Source organism: Procambarus clarkii, chromosome 23, assembly GCF_040958095.1.
Source record: "Procambarus clarkii isolate CNS0578487 chromosome 23, FALCON_Pclarkii_2.0, whole genome shotgun sequence".
Lineage (NCBI taxonomy): Eukaryota > Metazoa > Arthropoda > Malacostraca > Decapoda > Cambaridae > Procambarus > Procambarus clarkii.
The window spans coordinates 10329298-10347077 of NC_091172.1; the positions used below are offsets into that span (position 1 = coordinate 10329298).

A 17780-nucleotide genomic window follows, 5' to 3' on the forward strand; every position below is an offset into this window, starting at 1 on the left:
AAGCTCCCCGGCAGCCCCCACCGGTCGGCCGCGTTTTTTTCGCATGTTTTGACATCCAGCCTCGAACTGGAGGGTGGATCACCGGTGCGGTGGGTCTGGGGCTCCCCCCTTCCCCTTCCCAGGGAGAGGGAGGGTAAGCTGCGCAGACATGTGGCGCGGCTTGTGTGACGTCATGCTCATTTTCATTTGAGGAGTTCTGTCCACTCGTTTGTCTATTTTAGTCGTTTAACCAGAATAGGTTTTTTTTTGAGGCACTTGCCTTTCTGGGTGCCTGGCCCGATTAATGACAGACATAGAATGCTCCAAATTCCATGTACATTTATATAGGCCATTGCTCCTTGTGCCTCTCTGAGGCGGCCAGGTTCTGGCTTGTGGTTCTCGGTAGGCCTATACTGTATCTCCATACACACTGATGCCAAAGTCTAATGATATATGTATCAGCTTAGATAGCTCCGGAGAGCCTCCAGGACTTACCCAGAAAATGGCGTTTCATTACATTCAGTGCTGGTTTTTTGTAAATTGTAGCTGGTATCCAGGCAAGGGCACCTGACTTTGTTTTAAGAGACAGGATTATCTCGTCAACATCAGAGGAATTAGCAGGAGTTAGGTACAGAGACTCTGGATAGTTTCCTTAGCATTAGTTAGGGAAGATGGGATATCAATTGCAAGGGATGTATGTGCCAATGGATGAGAAGAAACTTGCATTTAATGGAAGTGTCCGAGGCTGGAAGCACACCATCGTCATTTTATAGGAGAATTGGTTTCTTATTCAAGATCTTTGATCCTAATATTTGGAAAATAGTGTTCCATGTTTTCTTAATGCTGCCCTTAATTTGGTCAAATTTATTTTCATAGTATTGCATTTTGGCTCTCCTTATTATTTTAGGCAGCATTGATGAGTATCTTCTTGAAACTCCTTTGGAGATGACCCCTAACCTAACGGTTGCCCAAAACGCTATGCGTATTAGTGGCTTCAGGTATTGTATGTACAGTACTAGCTCTATCAATAAATCCAACAGTATGTTTGTAACTCTGCATCTATGTATGTACTTTTCCTAAATAAAATAATATTATTATTATTTCTTCTTCTCATGGCCATGTTTTTTATTAATAGATTTAAGTACACCCTTAGTAAGCCATGGATTGTTTAACCTTTTAGTTGTGACTTGTTTAGTTAGCATTGTACAGTGGGTATTAGAGGCTCAGAGTTTTGTGAAGAAATGTTTGCACTGCTAGGTTGATGATCACTGTTACCTATTTTAGTCTCCCAGTTGATATTCACAGCAACAGCAATGAAGTTGCTTATAGAAGTTTCATTGTTCAGCCTAAAGCTTATCTTCATTGTATCTAGAGGTGGTTTATTAATGTTAGTTAACAGAAAAGTAGGGTAATGGTCTATGGTCCTATTAGTGATTATCCCTGAAGTAAGTGGAGAGGTTATATTAGTCCAGATGTAGTCAAGAGTAGAGGCAGTTGTATCGGTAATTCTAGAAGGTTTAGTGATTAATGGTATGAGGAAACAGGAATTCATACAGTTGAGGAAACTAGCAGCATGAGGGTTATCAGGCTCACAAAGGTCAATATTAAAATACCCTGATACTATTAGTTGGTTTTTGTTAAGTTTGTTCGTTAGTATTAGAGTTCTAAGGTTAGAGTTTAATTCAGCAACATCCATGTTTGGAATTCTGTAAACTGCTCCCACAGTCAAATCAGCCTCGTCACCCTTGACTCTGTAATGGGCAAAGTTATACTTGCACAGGGGTGTCTAGTTCTAATTACTTTTAAGCATATCAGTTTTTGGTGGTAGTAAAGAGCAGTACCACCACCACCTCTGGATTGGCCGACAGTTGCGAGTTGCACAGTACAGTAGTTTGGTATGTTAAGAGTTGTGTTGTATCCTCTTTCAATCACATTTCCATAAGTATAATAAAGGTGAATTTGTTGTTAACTGTTTGAATTAGGGCACAAACATCATCAAAGTGTTTGCTTAGAGATAGCCAAGATAACAATGAGGTAGCCAAGGTAACAATGAAACGTAGGTTACCTAGCCTGCACTAGGTAACAAGGGTGTTAATTAAGATGAGGCACTAATAGAGTTAGTCAAGTCAGATAAACCACATTGTGAGATGAATTTACAATCACAAAAATTTTTCCTGTAGGAGTTTTCCTCACTTTTATTATGCCATCTTTAACATAGCTAGCATTGATGGATCATTCCTTGGTTTTATTTACGGATTTGCTGCAGACGGTAGATAAGTTTCTGCCTTTTCCTGGTCAGGCACTCGTTTATGTACAACGTTGAGTCAGGTGCTTACTTAAAAATAAATACAATTGCTTACTCAACAATCACACCACACATTCATACGCACACTACTTCTGTTTCCAATAATGAATGAGGAGTCATCATCAACCAGTATGTGTCTGGAATGAGCAATTGTAGCTGGTCAAGGGTGTCGGTGCTGTGGAGCTTAAGAGAGCACTTGTTCTGTCCTGTAACTTCCATGAGAATGAGGAGAGGGAGCTAAACACATGGTAGCCAAGCTCACACCTCGCTTCAAACATGTTAAAGTCTTCTGACAGACCACCAATCAGAATAAGGTTTTAACTATTCATACACACACACACACACACACACACACACACACACACACACACACACACACACACACACACACACACACACACACACACACACACACAGAGTAGTTAATAAATGGAATGCACTAGGAAGTGATGTGGTGGAGGCTGACTCCATACACAGTTTCAAATGTAGATATGATAGAGCCCAGTAGGCTCAGGAATCTGTACACCAGTTGATTGACAGTTGAGAGGCGGGACCAAAGAGCCAAAGCTCAACCCCCGCAAGCACAATTAGGTGAGTACACACACACACCACACACACACACCACACACACACACACACCACACACACACCACACACACACCACACACACACACACACACCACACACACACACACACCACACACACACACACACCACACACACACACACACCACACACACACACACACCACACACACACACCACACACACCACACACACACCACACACACACACACACCACACACCACACACCACACACCACACACACACACACACACACACACACACACACACACACACACACACACACACACACACACACACACACACACACACACACACACACACACCACACACACACACACCACACACACACCACACACACACACACCACACACACACCACACACACACACACACCACACACACACACACACCACACACACACACTTGAAAAAGGTGACACCCCTAGGGTCAACACTTGCAGCAGAGGAGCTCCAGCATATTTCAACAATCCTAAGTATTGTAGTACAGGTTGATGGTAGTGAGTGGTGTCCCAGAGAACATAAAGGTATAGTGCTCTTGAAAAATAGGTGAGATAACAGGAAAGTGCTAAGGGAAGTGAAAAATCGGATGAGAAAAAGTTGCCCCTAGTGTTTACAGTGCAGAGAAGAACATTCAAGATGGCCACTGGCAAGGGGAAAAACAAAACAGAGCTTGATTTTGAGGGATTCAATGAAGAAAGCATTGATATTAGTAGTCTACATAACAAGTTGGTAAATTTAGATACTATAGTGAACTCTCATGTAGAAATAATTAGTAAATTGAAAGAAAGTAATGACCATTTGAATAGCAAAGTTTTATGTCTTGAGGGTTTAGTGAAAGACTTGCGCAAGGATAAGAATCAATTGGAAACAAATTGCAAAGCCATGGAAGAAGAAAATAAACTCTTAAAAATAGCTTTGGAAGAAGTTAAAGTAAATTTAAACATAAATGACTACAATAGGTTAGGCAAGGAAATTCAACAGGAGAAACAGCTTTTGTCAGCACAGATGGAGGAAGTTACACAGGGAATAGAACAGTGCAAGAAAGATATGCAACTCACTTATGCACAAGTGGCCAAGGAGAAGGAAAAAATAGAAGAAGCAGTAAAGGAAGTCAAACACTGCAGCAACCAAGATAAAACAAACATTAGGCTAGAAGTGAGGAAAGAATTGGCATCTAACCCGAAGTTGGTGCAAAACACAGTTGATCGGAGTAAGTCCCTGATCATTTTTGGCTGCAAAGAAAAGGCGATAACATCTAGGTCAGAAAGAGCTGTAGAAGAAACTAAAGTAGTAGATAAAATTGTTGGCCTCGTGGAAGGTCTTACAAACAGAGAGAATGTGTGCGACTACAGGAGAATAGGCAGGTACGTAAAAGGGAAAGATCGACCTTTGAGGATCACCCTAAACGGTGCCAAACAGATGGAAGAAGTACTAAGGAATGCTAGAAAATTGCAAAGGGATGAGGATGGGAAAGGGTGGTCGTTAAGACGAGATCTTTCAAAAGAAGATAGAGAGAAGCTGAAACTGAACCTCGCCGAGGCAAAACATTTAAATGAGAGCAGGAATGAAGAAGAAATAAATTCTTTTTTCTACAAAGTGATAGGGGTAGGCAAACCAGTAAAGTGGTACATAAAGGCAAACCAACAAAATCAATAGAGAGAGGGGGAGTGAAGAATAAGGAGAGGGGGAACAAGTTCCTGAAGATTGCATACACCAACATAGATGGAGTGAGATCGAAGATACTGGAGTTAAGTGATGTAATACAGCTGCAGACACCAGACATTGTTGCACTCACGGAGACAAAACTTGAAGATGTAATTTTAAATGAGGTCATATTCCCAAGGGGCTACTCAATTTGGAGACGGGACAGAAAAATTAGGAAAGGCGGTGGCGTTGCTGTGCTGGTAAAAGAACACCTAAAGGTGAAGGAAATAATGACTGCCAATCCACAAGAAGTTGACATAATAGCACTAGAGATCTGCTATGAGGATGATAAACTAATGATGATAAATGCATATAGTCCACCGCCAAGCAGCACATGGTCAAAGGAGGAGCTAGATAGTAAACGTGAAGGTCTTATAACAATAATGAGAGAGATTATAGCGAGAGCGGATAACGATAGATCACGACTGTTGATAGTCGGTGACTTCAACTTGAAATCCATAGACTGGGAAGCATATGAAGCTAAAACAGAAGATTTTTGGACCTGTAAATTTGTAGACCTCATCCTGGAAACATTCTTGTATCAACATGTTAAACAAGCTACGAGGATGAGGGAAGGGGACGTTCCCTCCATGCTAGATTTGATATTTACCAGGAAGGAGGAAGAGATATTTGACATTCAGTACCTTCCTCCCTTGGGTAAAAGTGACCATGTCTTTTTGGGAATAAAGTATGCAATGCGTTATAAGCTGGAAGAAAATAAGGAGGTTGAAGCAGTTGAAAAACCAGACTTCAGGAGAGGACATTATGGTGACCTTAGAAATTTTTTTAGTGAGTATAATTGGACAGACTTGATGCTAGGCAAGGAAGTGAATGAGATGTATGGCAAGTTTTGTGAAATATATGATAAAGGCACAAAAAAATTTATACCAAAACAGAGATGCAGAACTAGAAAACAGGATTGGTTCAATAGAAATTGCGAGAGGGCTAGAGACCGAAAGACACAAAAATGGAATCAATACAGGAAGAGGCCGAACCCCCAAACATACCAGCGATACAAAGATGCGAGAAACAACTACACGGCAGTGAGGAGAGAGGCAGAAAGAAATTTTGAAAAAGGGATTGCGGACAAATGTAAAACAGAACCAGGTCTATTCTATAAATTCATAAACAACAAATTGCAGGTAAAGGATAATATTCAGAGGTTGAAAATGGGAAATAGATTCACGGAAGATGAAAAGGAAATGTGTGAAACACTAAACGAAAAGTTCCAAAGTGTGTTTGTACAAAATGAAATCTTTAGGGAACCAGATACAATAAGAATTCCAGAGAACAACATAGAACACATAGAGGTGTCTAGAGACGAAGTGGAAAAAATGCTCAAGGAGCTCGGTAAGAACAAAGCAGCTGGCCCAGATGGCGTTTCACCATGGGTTCTGAGAGAATGTGCATCTGAGCTCAGCATTCCACTTCACCTGATCTTTCAGGCATCCCTGTGTACAGGAATCGTAGCAGACGGGTGGAAACAGGCTAACATAGTTCCAATCTACAAAAGTGGCAGCAGGGAAGACCCCCTCAATTATAGATCTGTATCATTGACAAGTGTAATAGTGAAAGTATTGGAAAAACTAATCAAAACTAAATGGGTAGAACACCTAGAGAGAAATGATATAATATCAGACAGACAGTATGGTTTTCGATCTGGAAGATCCTGTGTATCGAATTTACTCAGTTTCTATGATCGAGCCACAGAGATATTACAGGAAAGAGATGGTTGGGTTGACTGCATCTATCTGGACCTAAAAAAGGCTTTCGACAGAGTTCCACATAAGAGGTTGTTCTGGAAACTGGAAAATATTGGAGGGGTGACAGGTAAGCTTCTATCATGGATGAAAAATTTTCTGACTGATAGAAAAATGAGGGCAGTAATCAGAGGCAATGTATCAGAATGGAGAAATGTCACAAGTGGAGTACCACAGGGTTCAGTTCTTGCACCAGTGATGTTTATTGTGTACATAAATGATCTACCAGTTGGTATACAGAATTATATGAACATGTTTGCTGATGATGCTAAGATAATAGGAAGGATAAGAAATTTAGATGACTGTCATGCCCTTCAAGAAGACCTGGACAAAATAAGTATATGGAGCACCACTTGGCAAATGGAATTTAATGTTAATAAATGTCATGTTATGGAATGTGGAATAGGAGAACATAGACCCCACACAACCTATATATTATGTGAGAAATCTTTAAAGAATTCTGATAAAGAAAGAGATCTAGGAGTGGTTCTAGATAGAAAACTATCACCTGAGGACCACATAAAGAATATTGTGCAAGGAGCCTATGCTATGCTTTCTAACTTCAGAATTGCATTTAAATACATGGATGGCGATATACTAAAGAAATTGTTCATGACTTTTGTTAGGCCAAAGCTAGAATATGCAGCTGTTGTGTGGTGCCCATATCTTAAGAAGCACATCAACAAACTGGAAAAGGTGCAAAGACATGCTACTAAGTGGCTCCCAGAACTGAAGGGCAAGAGCTACGAGGAGAGGTTAGAAGCATTAAATATGCCAAAACTAGAAGACAGAAGAAAAAGAGGTGATATGATCACTACATACAAAATAGTTACAGGAATTGATAAAATCGACAGGGAAGACTTCCTGAGACCTGGAATTTCAAGAACAAGAGGTCATAGATTTAAACTAGCTAAACACAGATGCCGAAGAAATATAAGAAAATTCACCTTCACAAATAGAGTGGTAGACGGTTGGAACAAGTTAAGTGAGAAGGTGGTGGAGGCCAAGACCGTCAGTAGTTTCAAAGCGTTATATGACAAAGAGTGCTGGGAAGACGGGACACCACGAGCGTAGCTCTCATCCTGTAACTACACTTAGGTAATTACACTTAGGTAATTACACACACACCCACCACACACACCCACCACACACACCCACCACACACACCCACCACACACACACACCACACACTCACTCACTCCTCGAGCTACGAGGAGAGACTACAGGAATTAAACCTCACTTCGCTGGAAGACAGAAGAGTTAGGGGGGACATGATCACCACATTCAAAATTCTGAAGGGAATTGATAGGTTAGATAAAGACAGGCTATTTAACAGAAGGGGCACACGCACAAGGGGACACAGGTGGAAACTGAGTGCCCAAATGAGCCACAGAGATATTAGAAAGAACTTTTTTAGTGTCAGAGTGGTTGACAAATGGAATGCATTAGGAAGTGATGTGGTGGAGGCTGACTCCATACACAGTTTCAAGTGTAGATATGATAGAGCCCAATAGGCTCAGGAATCTGTACACCTGTTGATTGACGGTTGAGAGGCGGGACTAAAGAGTCAAAGCTCAACCCCCCGCAAGCACAATTAGGTGAGTACACACACACACACACACACACACATTGGCAAATGGAATTTAATGTTAATAAATACCATGTTATGGAATGTGGAATAGGAGAACATAGACCCCACACAACCTATATATTACTGTATGTGAGAAATCTTTAAAGAATTCTGATAAAGAAAGATATCTAGGGGTGGTTCTAGATAGAAAACTATCACCCGAGGACCACATAAAGAACGTTGTGCGAGGAGCCTATGCCACGCTTTCTAACTTCAGAATTGCTTTTAATTACATGGATGGCAATATGGTAAAGAAATTGTTCACGACTTTTGTTAGGCCAAAGCTAGAATATGCAGCGGTTGTGTGGTGCCCATATCTTAATAGCACATCAACAAACTGGAAAAGGTGCAAAAACATGCTACTAAGTGGCTCCCAGAACTGAAGGGCAAGAGCTATGAGGAGAGGTTAGAGGCATTAAATATGCCAAAACTAGAAGACAGAAGAAAAAGAGGTGATATGATCACAACATACAAAATAGTAACAGGAATTGATAAAATCGAAAGGGGAAGATTTCCTGAGACCTGGAACTTTAAGAACAAGAGGTCATAGATTTAAACTAGCTAAACACAGATGCTGAAGAAATATAAGAAAATTCACTTTCGCAAACAGAGCGGTAGACGGTTGGAACAAGTTAGGGGAGAAGGTGGTTGAGGCCAAGACCGTCAGTAGTTTCAAAGTGTCATATGACAAAGAGTGTTGGGAAGACGGGACACCACGAGCGTAGCTCTCATCCTGTAACTACACTTAGGTAATTACAGTTAGGTAATTACACACACATACACACACACATACATCTGATTGGGTGAACCCTGGGCTTCACTGATGTGTCTGGGGTTGGGCGAGAGGGTTTATCTAAACCATTGACTAAGTCAGGCAGACCTGGATTGAGTACCTGCCACTCTTAAAGCTAACTTGTGGGATTGGACCCCTCCCCCCTCCCCTTCCCCATGATTATACAGGCAAGGTGAATAAACTGCCATCTGCTAGTATAACTAGGTGTGGTATATCACCCCACACACAATTTCTGAACTGCTGATACTATACTCAATCCATAGATACCTGCCACAAGGTACTTGTGTCCTTAGATATAGGCTACCAGTGCTCGTGTGCACAGCGTGCACAGAACTGCACAGCAACCATGATCTAAAAGACAAGCTCAGAGAACACCATTCTCTCTCACACCCCCACACTTGAAATAGATACTCTCTAGACAAGACATGACTCCTGGAGGGATACGACAGTCATTCTAGGGGAACAGACACTAGCACCAGGATATCCCAGTGTTCATTGGCACATTAGGAACCACTAAGCATTAAGATTTGATATTACTGGACATGGTAGCAGGATGTGTTAGTAATCTTTGGTGTTTTTATACTGGTTGGCGACATTTTGTTTCAACCTTTTCCCTTCGTCTGAACACCAGCATGGCATTGCCCTTCCCTTCCCCTTTCCATGTTTGGTGGCTCATTCTTTTGAAACAACTGACCATTAAGAGCTGATACACAAGGTAGCATTGTGTGCTTGGCATGAGTTTGTGATATTTTAATTGATTTTGGGATAGTCTTGGGTTTGGAGGTTAGATACTGACACTAGACATATTTTGGTGCTGTCTGGCTACACTGTGTTACTCCTCTGATAAATTGCAGTTTTGTTGTTGTACATCTACATTACAATAAATAAGCATGCACAGAATTATAGAAAACATGCAGAATCATAGAAAACAATGCTATAATATTCTAACAGTTTTGTATACGATATCATTCATGTTTCAATATCTTATTGAAGTTTATTTGAAATTCAAGATATTTTTGGTCTGTGCACATAATTACAATAGGTTTTTTGGGTGCCAGTAGACAAATACCAGTGACTTTTTACCAACTTTTCCACATAAACCATCTTTCAAGCCAAGCAAGCTTATGTCATTTATATCATTAGTAAAATAAGTGTTAAATTTGTATTATACAGTACAGTATTGTACAGGAGTATTTATTGCTGGAAGGTAGCAGAAGTTCTATATTGTAATGTTTAAGTTTTAATGTTTCACTGTCCCCCAGTTTGCTCTGCATGCAGTTTTATCTCGTATAGATTGAGGGTTGACTTTACTGTGTGACCCAATCAATATCTAGTCACTTCATTGGTTAATGACTATCTTTACAGGATGTGGATTAACAACAGCTGCCCTCTGCATTGGGTTGAGGAGTTTAAGTACTGGTCAACGCAAAACTTCCCAGGCTATGATGAGGTTCCGGGTTTTAGCACAGGGCTTTACTGTCGTTGCTCTGATGCTAGGTGTTTTAAAGACATCAATGCATTAATTGGCATTAGTACAACCATTTGAATATACTCTCACCAAAATTTTTCAGTTAAATTAACAAATCTGATATGAGGACTAACAGGTCTCAGAAGTGGTTGTACTGTATTATTTTATATAGTGGAAAATTAATGATTTAGACTAGACAAATTTGTAGTTTATATTATTCACATTGGTCATTTGTAGTTCACTTGCAGCAGCATAATGTTCACCTGTGTATTTATTTTGTAATGCCTTAATTAAAGCTCATGTGTACAATAAATTACAGCAAATACAAGCTGTTCTTACTGGATATCCAGTAACTACTGTATATCCTACTGTATATCCTACTGGATATCCAGTAGCCTCGGTATTATTCAAAATGAAGTGTGTTTAATTTTAGGAATAAAGACTTGTACAGTATATCCTGTTGTATATCTTCATTATGTACATTATTTCAACAAAATAGACTATGGATACACTGTTTTACAGTATTTAGTTATATTCCCCACCCATACTGATACGAATAGGGGAGATATAGTATATGAAATTTGTACCGTATCCATTTACAGTTAAAGCTTAATTTTAATCAAATGGCAACAACAAAAAAGCTGATTCCAGAATGAGAGCCCCACAGAAAAGGTCCCTCTATATAAGGGAATATGTTATTAATTTAGTTGTTCAAAATTGTCAGCTTTTGCTGAATCTTTTTCAATTTCTGTGGAAGGATTGAAAAGCCTCTGATGGTACAATAGCTTTAGTTGCTGTGGGGTACATGTAAGAAGCAGGTAAGTAGTATAAGGTAAATTAGAATCTTTGAATATGTGAAATTTAGGTAACATTTCTAAGGTAGGATTTAGGATTTACAAGGTAACCTTGTTGAGGTAACGTAATAAAGGAAAATGATCATTTAAGATAGCTCTAAATTCAGAATAATGGTAAAGACTAGGGAGATGTGAATTTAACCTTCCACTGCATGACACAGCACGGGATGATTTTGCTAATTAAATCTCAGAATAATTGGTTACATATTTATTGTAAGTGATGCTGTGCTGTGGCTTGGGTAGTAGTAGTAGTCCCAGAACCCCATCAAGCAGGTATCACAAGTTGCATGACTGCTGTCAGCTGCTACTGGTAGCTCTCAATACTGAGGCGTCGCACTCAGAAGGGGTGCCCACGATCTTTTCCAAGATGGCATCTGTGTACTAGAAGCTTGTGAAAGCAATGAGTGTCTTATGTACCTGTGAGTTTTAAATCTTGTGCTTTTCTTTAAAACATCCCCGATTGTGTTACACAGTTTACAAATACTGTATTGGCATAGAACATCTCTCGTGTTTCACAATGGAACGGTTAAAGGTAATCTATTCCCTTGACCTTCCAACCACCATATTAGATTCTAGGAAATGGTTCTGGCTAGGTTATGTATTGGCCATGCACACTTAACACAGGCACTTATTGAACACCACCCTGCTCCTCACTGTTCCACTTACTCGTGTGCATCCTTATAGAATGGCACAATTTTCATTATGAGTTGGTTTTGCTTTCCTACTATCCTTTGAGTTCATATTTTGAGCTGAGCTTTTCATATTTGAGCTTAAATTTGAGAATTTGAGTTCTTGCATTGGCATCCTAAGTAGTATTTAGTGACTTTTGAACATCCAGTGACACTGATGGTGCTACAGTCTTCCTGGCTTGGTCCTTTCATTTAATTACTATCTAAATTAGTTTAATAATGCATTACATAAGTTTTGGAATTTATGAAATCATTCTTTGGTTATTCACAAAGATGTATAATTTAACTAAAATGGCCACCAATGGAAAAATTAAACATTTGTAATTTCAGTGATTGGATCGTATTTCTGAAATACTGTAGTACTGAGAAAGTTTTATTTACAAAAACTAGACACAAGTACATTTCAATAGTCGTCACTACCACTACACAGAGAATTTGAGAAAATAGCATTGAAGATTACCTTATACATATTTGCTAGCACAACTTGAAACGTTCAAGAACAGCTCTAAGAGAAAACTTGGTATAATACTCATGCATAAATATCACAAAGTCTGCAACAACCTTACTTGACAGCTGTGGCCACATACACTTGCCTCACATGACAACCAAAAAAAACACTATGATGGTAAAATAAGATTAAATAGAAACATTTTAATGTAAAATAGCAAATGAGCAGGAATAATACAATTTCAATAATGGCTTATTAGTACATTGTGTATAGGATAATATAATATATATAGATTTAATCATGTATCACAATTTATTTGGCAAACAAAAAAAAATTGTAAACATTCTGAAGATTATTTGCTTTAAAATTGGCAAATGAAACTGTTCCCTCCAACCTTAGCTGGTTACCATCCATACACAAAAATAAAGCTCAGTACAGCATGAGTACTGTAATGTACTGTACTTGGAATTATGAGGATTCAGACATCTATTATCACCAAGAAATATCACCAGAATGTTTCTCTAATCAGCTAGCATTTATTATGAATTAAATAGTTATGATGACTTTTACAAAATCACAAAGTGCACACACAAGATTTAAAGACAAACTAAACTTACCCAGGAAACATTTGGAAATTGTGGCTTAAGCTCCTTTTTGCTCGGAACAGAACCCTTCTTTGGGTATCCCTGCTTCACTTATGGCTAAATCTAATTAAATTAAACATCTTTCCATTTTATTTTCAAATAAAATGACTTTTTTTTAACCAGGATTAAAGTTAGACAATTATCACCTTAACTCTCTCAATGTGACTAGATCTTATTTATCCCTTTATATTGCCAACCTTGCTTAACACTTTCTTTTTTTGAGACTTGAAATGATCGTCAGTGTAAGAGTTAATACTGCAACTGTAAGGGGGTAAAAAACTGTGGGAAGAAGCCCACAAATTCTCCCTTTTGACATTAGAGATGTCATGAGAAATCTATTTGGCTGTAAATTCCTGTTGCACAAGTAACTTCCTACAATAACAATTGGAAATATTGGCTATAGCATAAAAAAAAAAGTGAGCACTTTGTGCAACTGTTAATAAATTACAACATCCGATACAATGCAGACATTGCATCAATGTCATTTCGATATGGCATGTTATTTGCAAGAAAAGTTGTCAAAATATGATTGAGCAGAAAACAACGTAAGCGCTACATATAATGTTTAGTGACTTGAATCAATTGGAGGCTCAATCTCAAGCTCATGAACATTCACAGATCAATGTTATGATCAGTCCTTAATTATACCATTCTCAAATTATAAAAGGGATTTGAAAAGTATGTTTATTGTGCATATGATTTAATATTTAATAAAAAGTTTCTAAACAGGCATGCAGATAACATTAAAATCTTTAACAAAATAATGATCACTACATAAAACAGGTCTCTCAGTATTGTAGCTCATCTTTCAACAGTTTAGAAAGAAATAATAACTTTCAAGTCTTTAATAACCAAATTAAAAGACTATGTTTCATTCACAGCTTCTGTGATAGATTAAGTGTAGACTTCAAAACCATAAGCTGGTGTAGATGAATAATTACCAATACTTATTCCAAAAATTCAAAGCACTGTACAGTACTGTATTTGAAGAAGTGACAATTTAAAAAATCTATCATAAGTATTGTATTTGCACAAAACTTGGTTCTAATAGTTTCATTTACATTTTTGTACATGAAAACAACTGGGTATGATGATGTTTATCAATAAATCAACTATTGCAGTGCATGTACTTACGGTTTCTAAATGTAATTTTAAGGAAGTCCACAAGCATGAAACACTTAGCTGTCATTTTAATAAGGATACTAGGTCATGTAGCCCCTCATACAACCCTTACCTTACATGTTGCTATAGAAAAAAAAAAAAGTGATAAAATTTAGTTTGTTTGCATTAACTATTCAAAAAGGCCTTATTAATTTATAGTTTTGAAACCAAATACAAATCTCTATAAATGCAGGAATGTCAGTTTAACATGAAAAAATACTATATTTATTCAAAGGAAACATTCCAATTCTAAAGACAGCTTTATTGTTCTTCAGATATATACTCTGCAAGTAAACCAAGAATATTCGTTTTATGTTTTATTAAGTACGTAAGGAAATTACTAAAAATTAACTTTAGTTTGCATTATGCATAAAACAATGCACAGTGTAGTATCAGGCAATTGTTGACAGTGATGTTAATAAATATGCAATGCACTGACACTGCAATACTGTATATTTTTATAGTCTGTCAAACATTCATCATCAACCAAAATTTCCCCAACACCTGCAACTAGATAATTTCTTCATACTGTATTTAATTTGTAACAAAAGTGAAAGATCCATTAAGTATAGCATTAATAAGAATAAAGTTTTTCATTACAATCATTTTTGATAACGTACAACTGCTAAATGGCTTACATCAGTTCCCACTCCACCATTCGACTGCCCCAATATTACATATAATGGCAATGTTGGCCATCTTTATCAGTGACATACAATTCTCCTAGTAACTAAAATCTGTAAGCTTAGGATCCGAGGTTCTTGCTACTTACGAATTTCATGGCTTTGGCATACTATTCAAGCACATAAATGATGGGGAAAGTTCTGGGTACAGAATATACCCTACTAGGATGATGTGCTATATTTTTCTACCCTCTTCTGCAGCACATTCTAAAATTTTAATTAATTTTTAAATATCTAAGTTCTGCATACATGCTATGCCTTTGTATAATCCATTGCCACACATGTAGGTCTATATAATATTCAGAAAGCTCATTATTTCCCTACACTGCTAATGAGCTTCAACAATGTTTGTTTACTTTTTTTAAATCAAGCTAACAGTAACTACATAATGCTGGAAATGCATGATAACCTTGTAAAATTACTCCTTCAGTGACTGATTATAATGCTTTATAGCTCCCTAGTACCCAGGCAAGCTATTCACTTTTGGATAATTACCAAAACTGCAAGTCAATATTACAACCATCCTGAGCTGCACACTGCAGCAAGCCAGAAAGGATTGTAATTAAGCCATTCCCACAAAGCATTAGTCATGTTTACATATATAGTACCACAGTATTAATCATCCTAGTTATTGCTTTCCATTTTAGCACTTCATTGTTATGCCTGCCTTTTTTCTTTTTAACTTTAATGAAGCATCTTAGCAAATGTCCTCAGGATTGATTGATTTCTTGATCCTTAGTAACATTGTAGTATACCACTGGTCAAGCCGCGAAATTGAATCGTAATCCTTTACTGTGTCGGTGAATGCATCCACATTTTGCTCCTCGAGATGGTTTGTAAGTGCCTGAGAATTAAAAAAAATGAGAAAAATATGAGGAAGCTAACCCAAAATTAGCATAAGTGATGAAAAAATACAGTACAGTACTTGTTTCTTATTAAATTTTATATATTTGTGTCAAGACATTTTTCATAACTAGAATCAAATATACAATTTAATGGTAAAACAGACACCAGCTATAGCATTATCCCTTAACCACTGCAATGCACCTTGAGGCTCTTGATGGGTGGTGTGCAATGCGCCTCAGGGATCTTATAGGTATAGTGTATCATTCAAAACTCCCACGGCTACACCGAGGTTCACATCAGCTTCCTCAGGGCTCTCCTAAGCAGACGCCATTTAAAAAAGAAAAAAATCGTTGGCAACATTCCCGGGTACGAAGTCCTCAGTACTGAGTGAGCAACCAATGCTGGTGCATGCAGCATGAGCTAACAGCATTGCTGTTCAGCTTTAGACCACAGCATCACCTAAAAGTTTCCAAATATATATACATATGCTATTATTTAGTGATGATAGTATTACAGAAGACCCCCTGTGATAAAATTGACCAGGATTCTGATAATAGCAGGATTGTGGTGATAATTAGCACTGTGGTGGGAGGAGAAATTTTGGTGGGGAGGGAGGTAGCATTGTCTGTTGACTGTGTGTGGCCATCTTTTACTCTCTGGACTCACTATACCAGCTTAGTGATTCGCTATGGTGCACACAAATGTAGATACAGTACTTATATATATATATAACATGTGTATTTAGTGTAATAACAGCAAAAAGCGTATGTTGGGAGGAGCCATTTTGACAAGGGAGATGGCATCGTCTGCTTGATTCGTCATGCAGTGTATGGTGGCCACTAATGCTGTTTGGGCACCATATCAGCTTAGTTGTACAGTTATGGTGATTACACATGTAGATACTTATATATAATGTGTGCATATAGTGTAATAACACCACAAATAGTATGGTTGGAGGAGAGGGAGCATTAGCTGACTATGTGGTGACCTCTGTTATTACCTGAACTCACCATACCAGCTTAGATAAACAGTTATGGTGAACAAAACATATAGATACTTATATATAATGTCTATGTAGTGAATAAAAGCAAAAACAGTATGGTGGGAGGAAAATGTTCGCGAGTGAGGGAGTGGCGACCAGTGGCTGGCTGGCAGATGTGGTGGTCACTCCTCATTGCTTTTTGACTCACCATACCAACTTAGTAGTTTGTTATGGTGACCAAAACATGCAGATACTTACATATAACCCATGTATATAGTGTAATAACATCAAAACTATATTTATTGTTTTATGAATATTATAATTGAATCACTAATATGCACACCTTAATTTTGAGTATAGCGATGGTTCACACATTGTTTTATATAAATACTGTATTGAATAATGCAATATTGATAGTGTGTATAATACACTATCAATAGTGTGTATAATGCACTACACACTATTGAATATTACAAAAAAAAAAAAAATCAGACATTGAAATAATCAGGTAATAATATCATTGTGGCAAATTCTGCCTGACAGCTCGGGCGGAGCAGACCGCCTCCGAAGCTTGCTGTGTCAACGCCTCTTTTTGCCAGACTTTCCCACCCTACTGAGGCCAAAATATGTCATCTACGATTTTTTTTATTCTTTTTCCTGTGATCAGGGAACACAAATGAACACTTTTATAAGACGAAAGAATTTTTTTTAATATTTTTTTTTTGTGCCTGGCGGTGATGTAGACCAAAAAAGCCCTTAGTGGTTTAATGGTTACCCCTTAAGCTGCTAAGGGGTCCTTAAGGCTTTAACACCCTTATGTGCAAGAAAAAAAAAAACTAAAAAAAATTTCATCTTAAAAAAAACCAGCGTTGAATATAATGAAACACCATTTTCTGGGCGAGTCCCGGAGGCTCCCTGGGAGCTATCCAGGCTGAATGGACATGTATAACTTTCTGGCATCGGTCAAAATGCTTGGAGTTCTTGCCTACCAGGAACCACGAGCCAGAACCTGGCCCCCTCAGAGAGGCACGAGGAGTAATGGCCTATAGAAACCCACCTGTGGTTGGGAGCATTCTATGTCTGCCATCGACCTGGACAGGCACCCAGAAAGGTAGGTGCCTCAAAACAAACCCCTATTCTGGTGAAAATATTGCTACCAAAAGCCGAACAAGTGGTCAGAATTCCCCAAACAAAATTATTAAACTAGCATGACGTCATCACGTTGTCG

At 38.2% G+C, this 17780-nt stretch overlaps 1 protein-coding gene across 1 annotated transcript in view; it reads right to left on the reverse strand.

The window, feature by feature from the left end:
* Nucleotides 1–12148: 12148 nt before the first annotated feature.
* Nucleotides 12149–17780, reverse strand: part of alphaSnap (Alpha-soluble NSF attachment protein) — a 42314-nt gene continuing 36682 nt past the window's right edge. Inside the window, exon 6 of the mRNA XM_069329875.1 lies at nucleotides 12149–15568. Coding sequence (XP_069185976.1) covers nucleotides 15422–15568 — 147 coding nt within the window. The 3' untranslated portion in view covers nucleotides 12149–15421. The remainder of the gene's footprint in view (nucleotides 15569–17780) is intronic.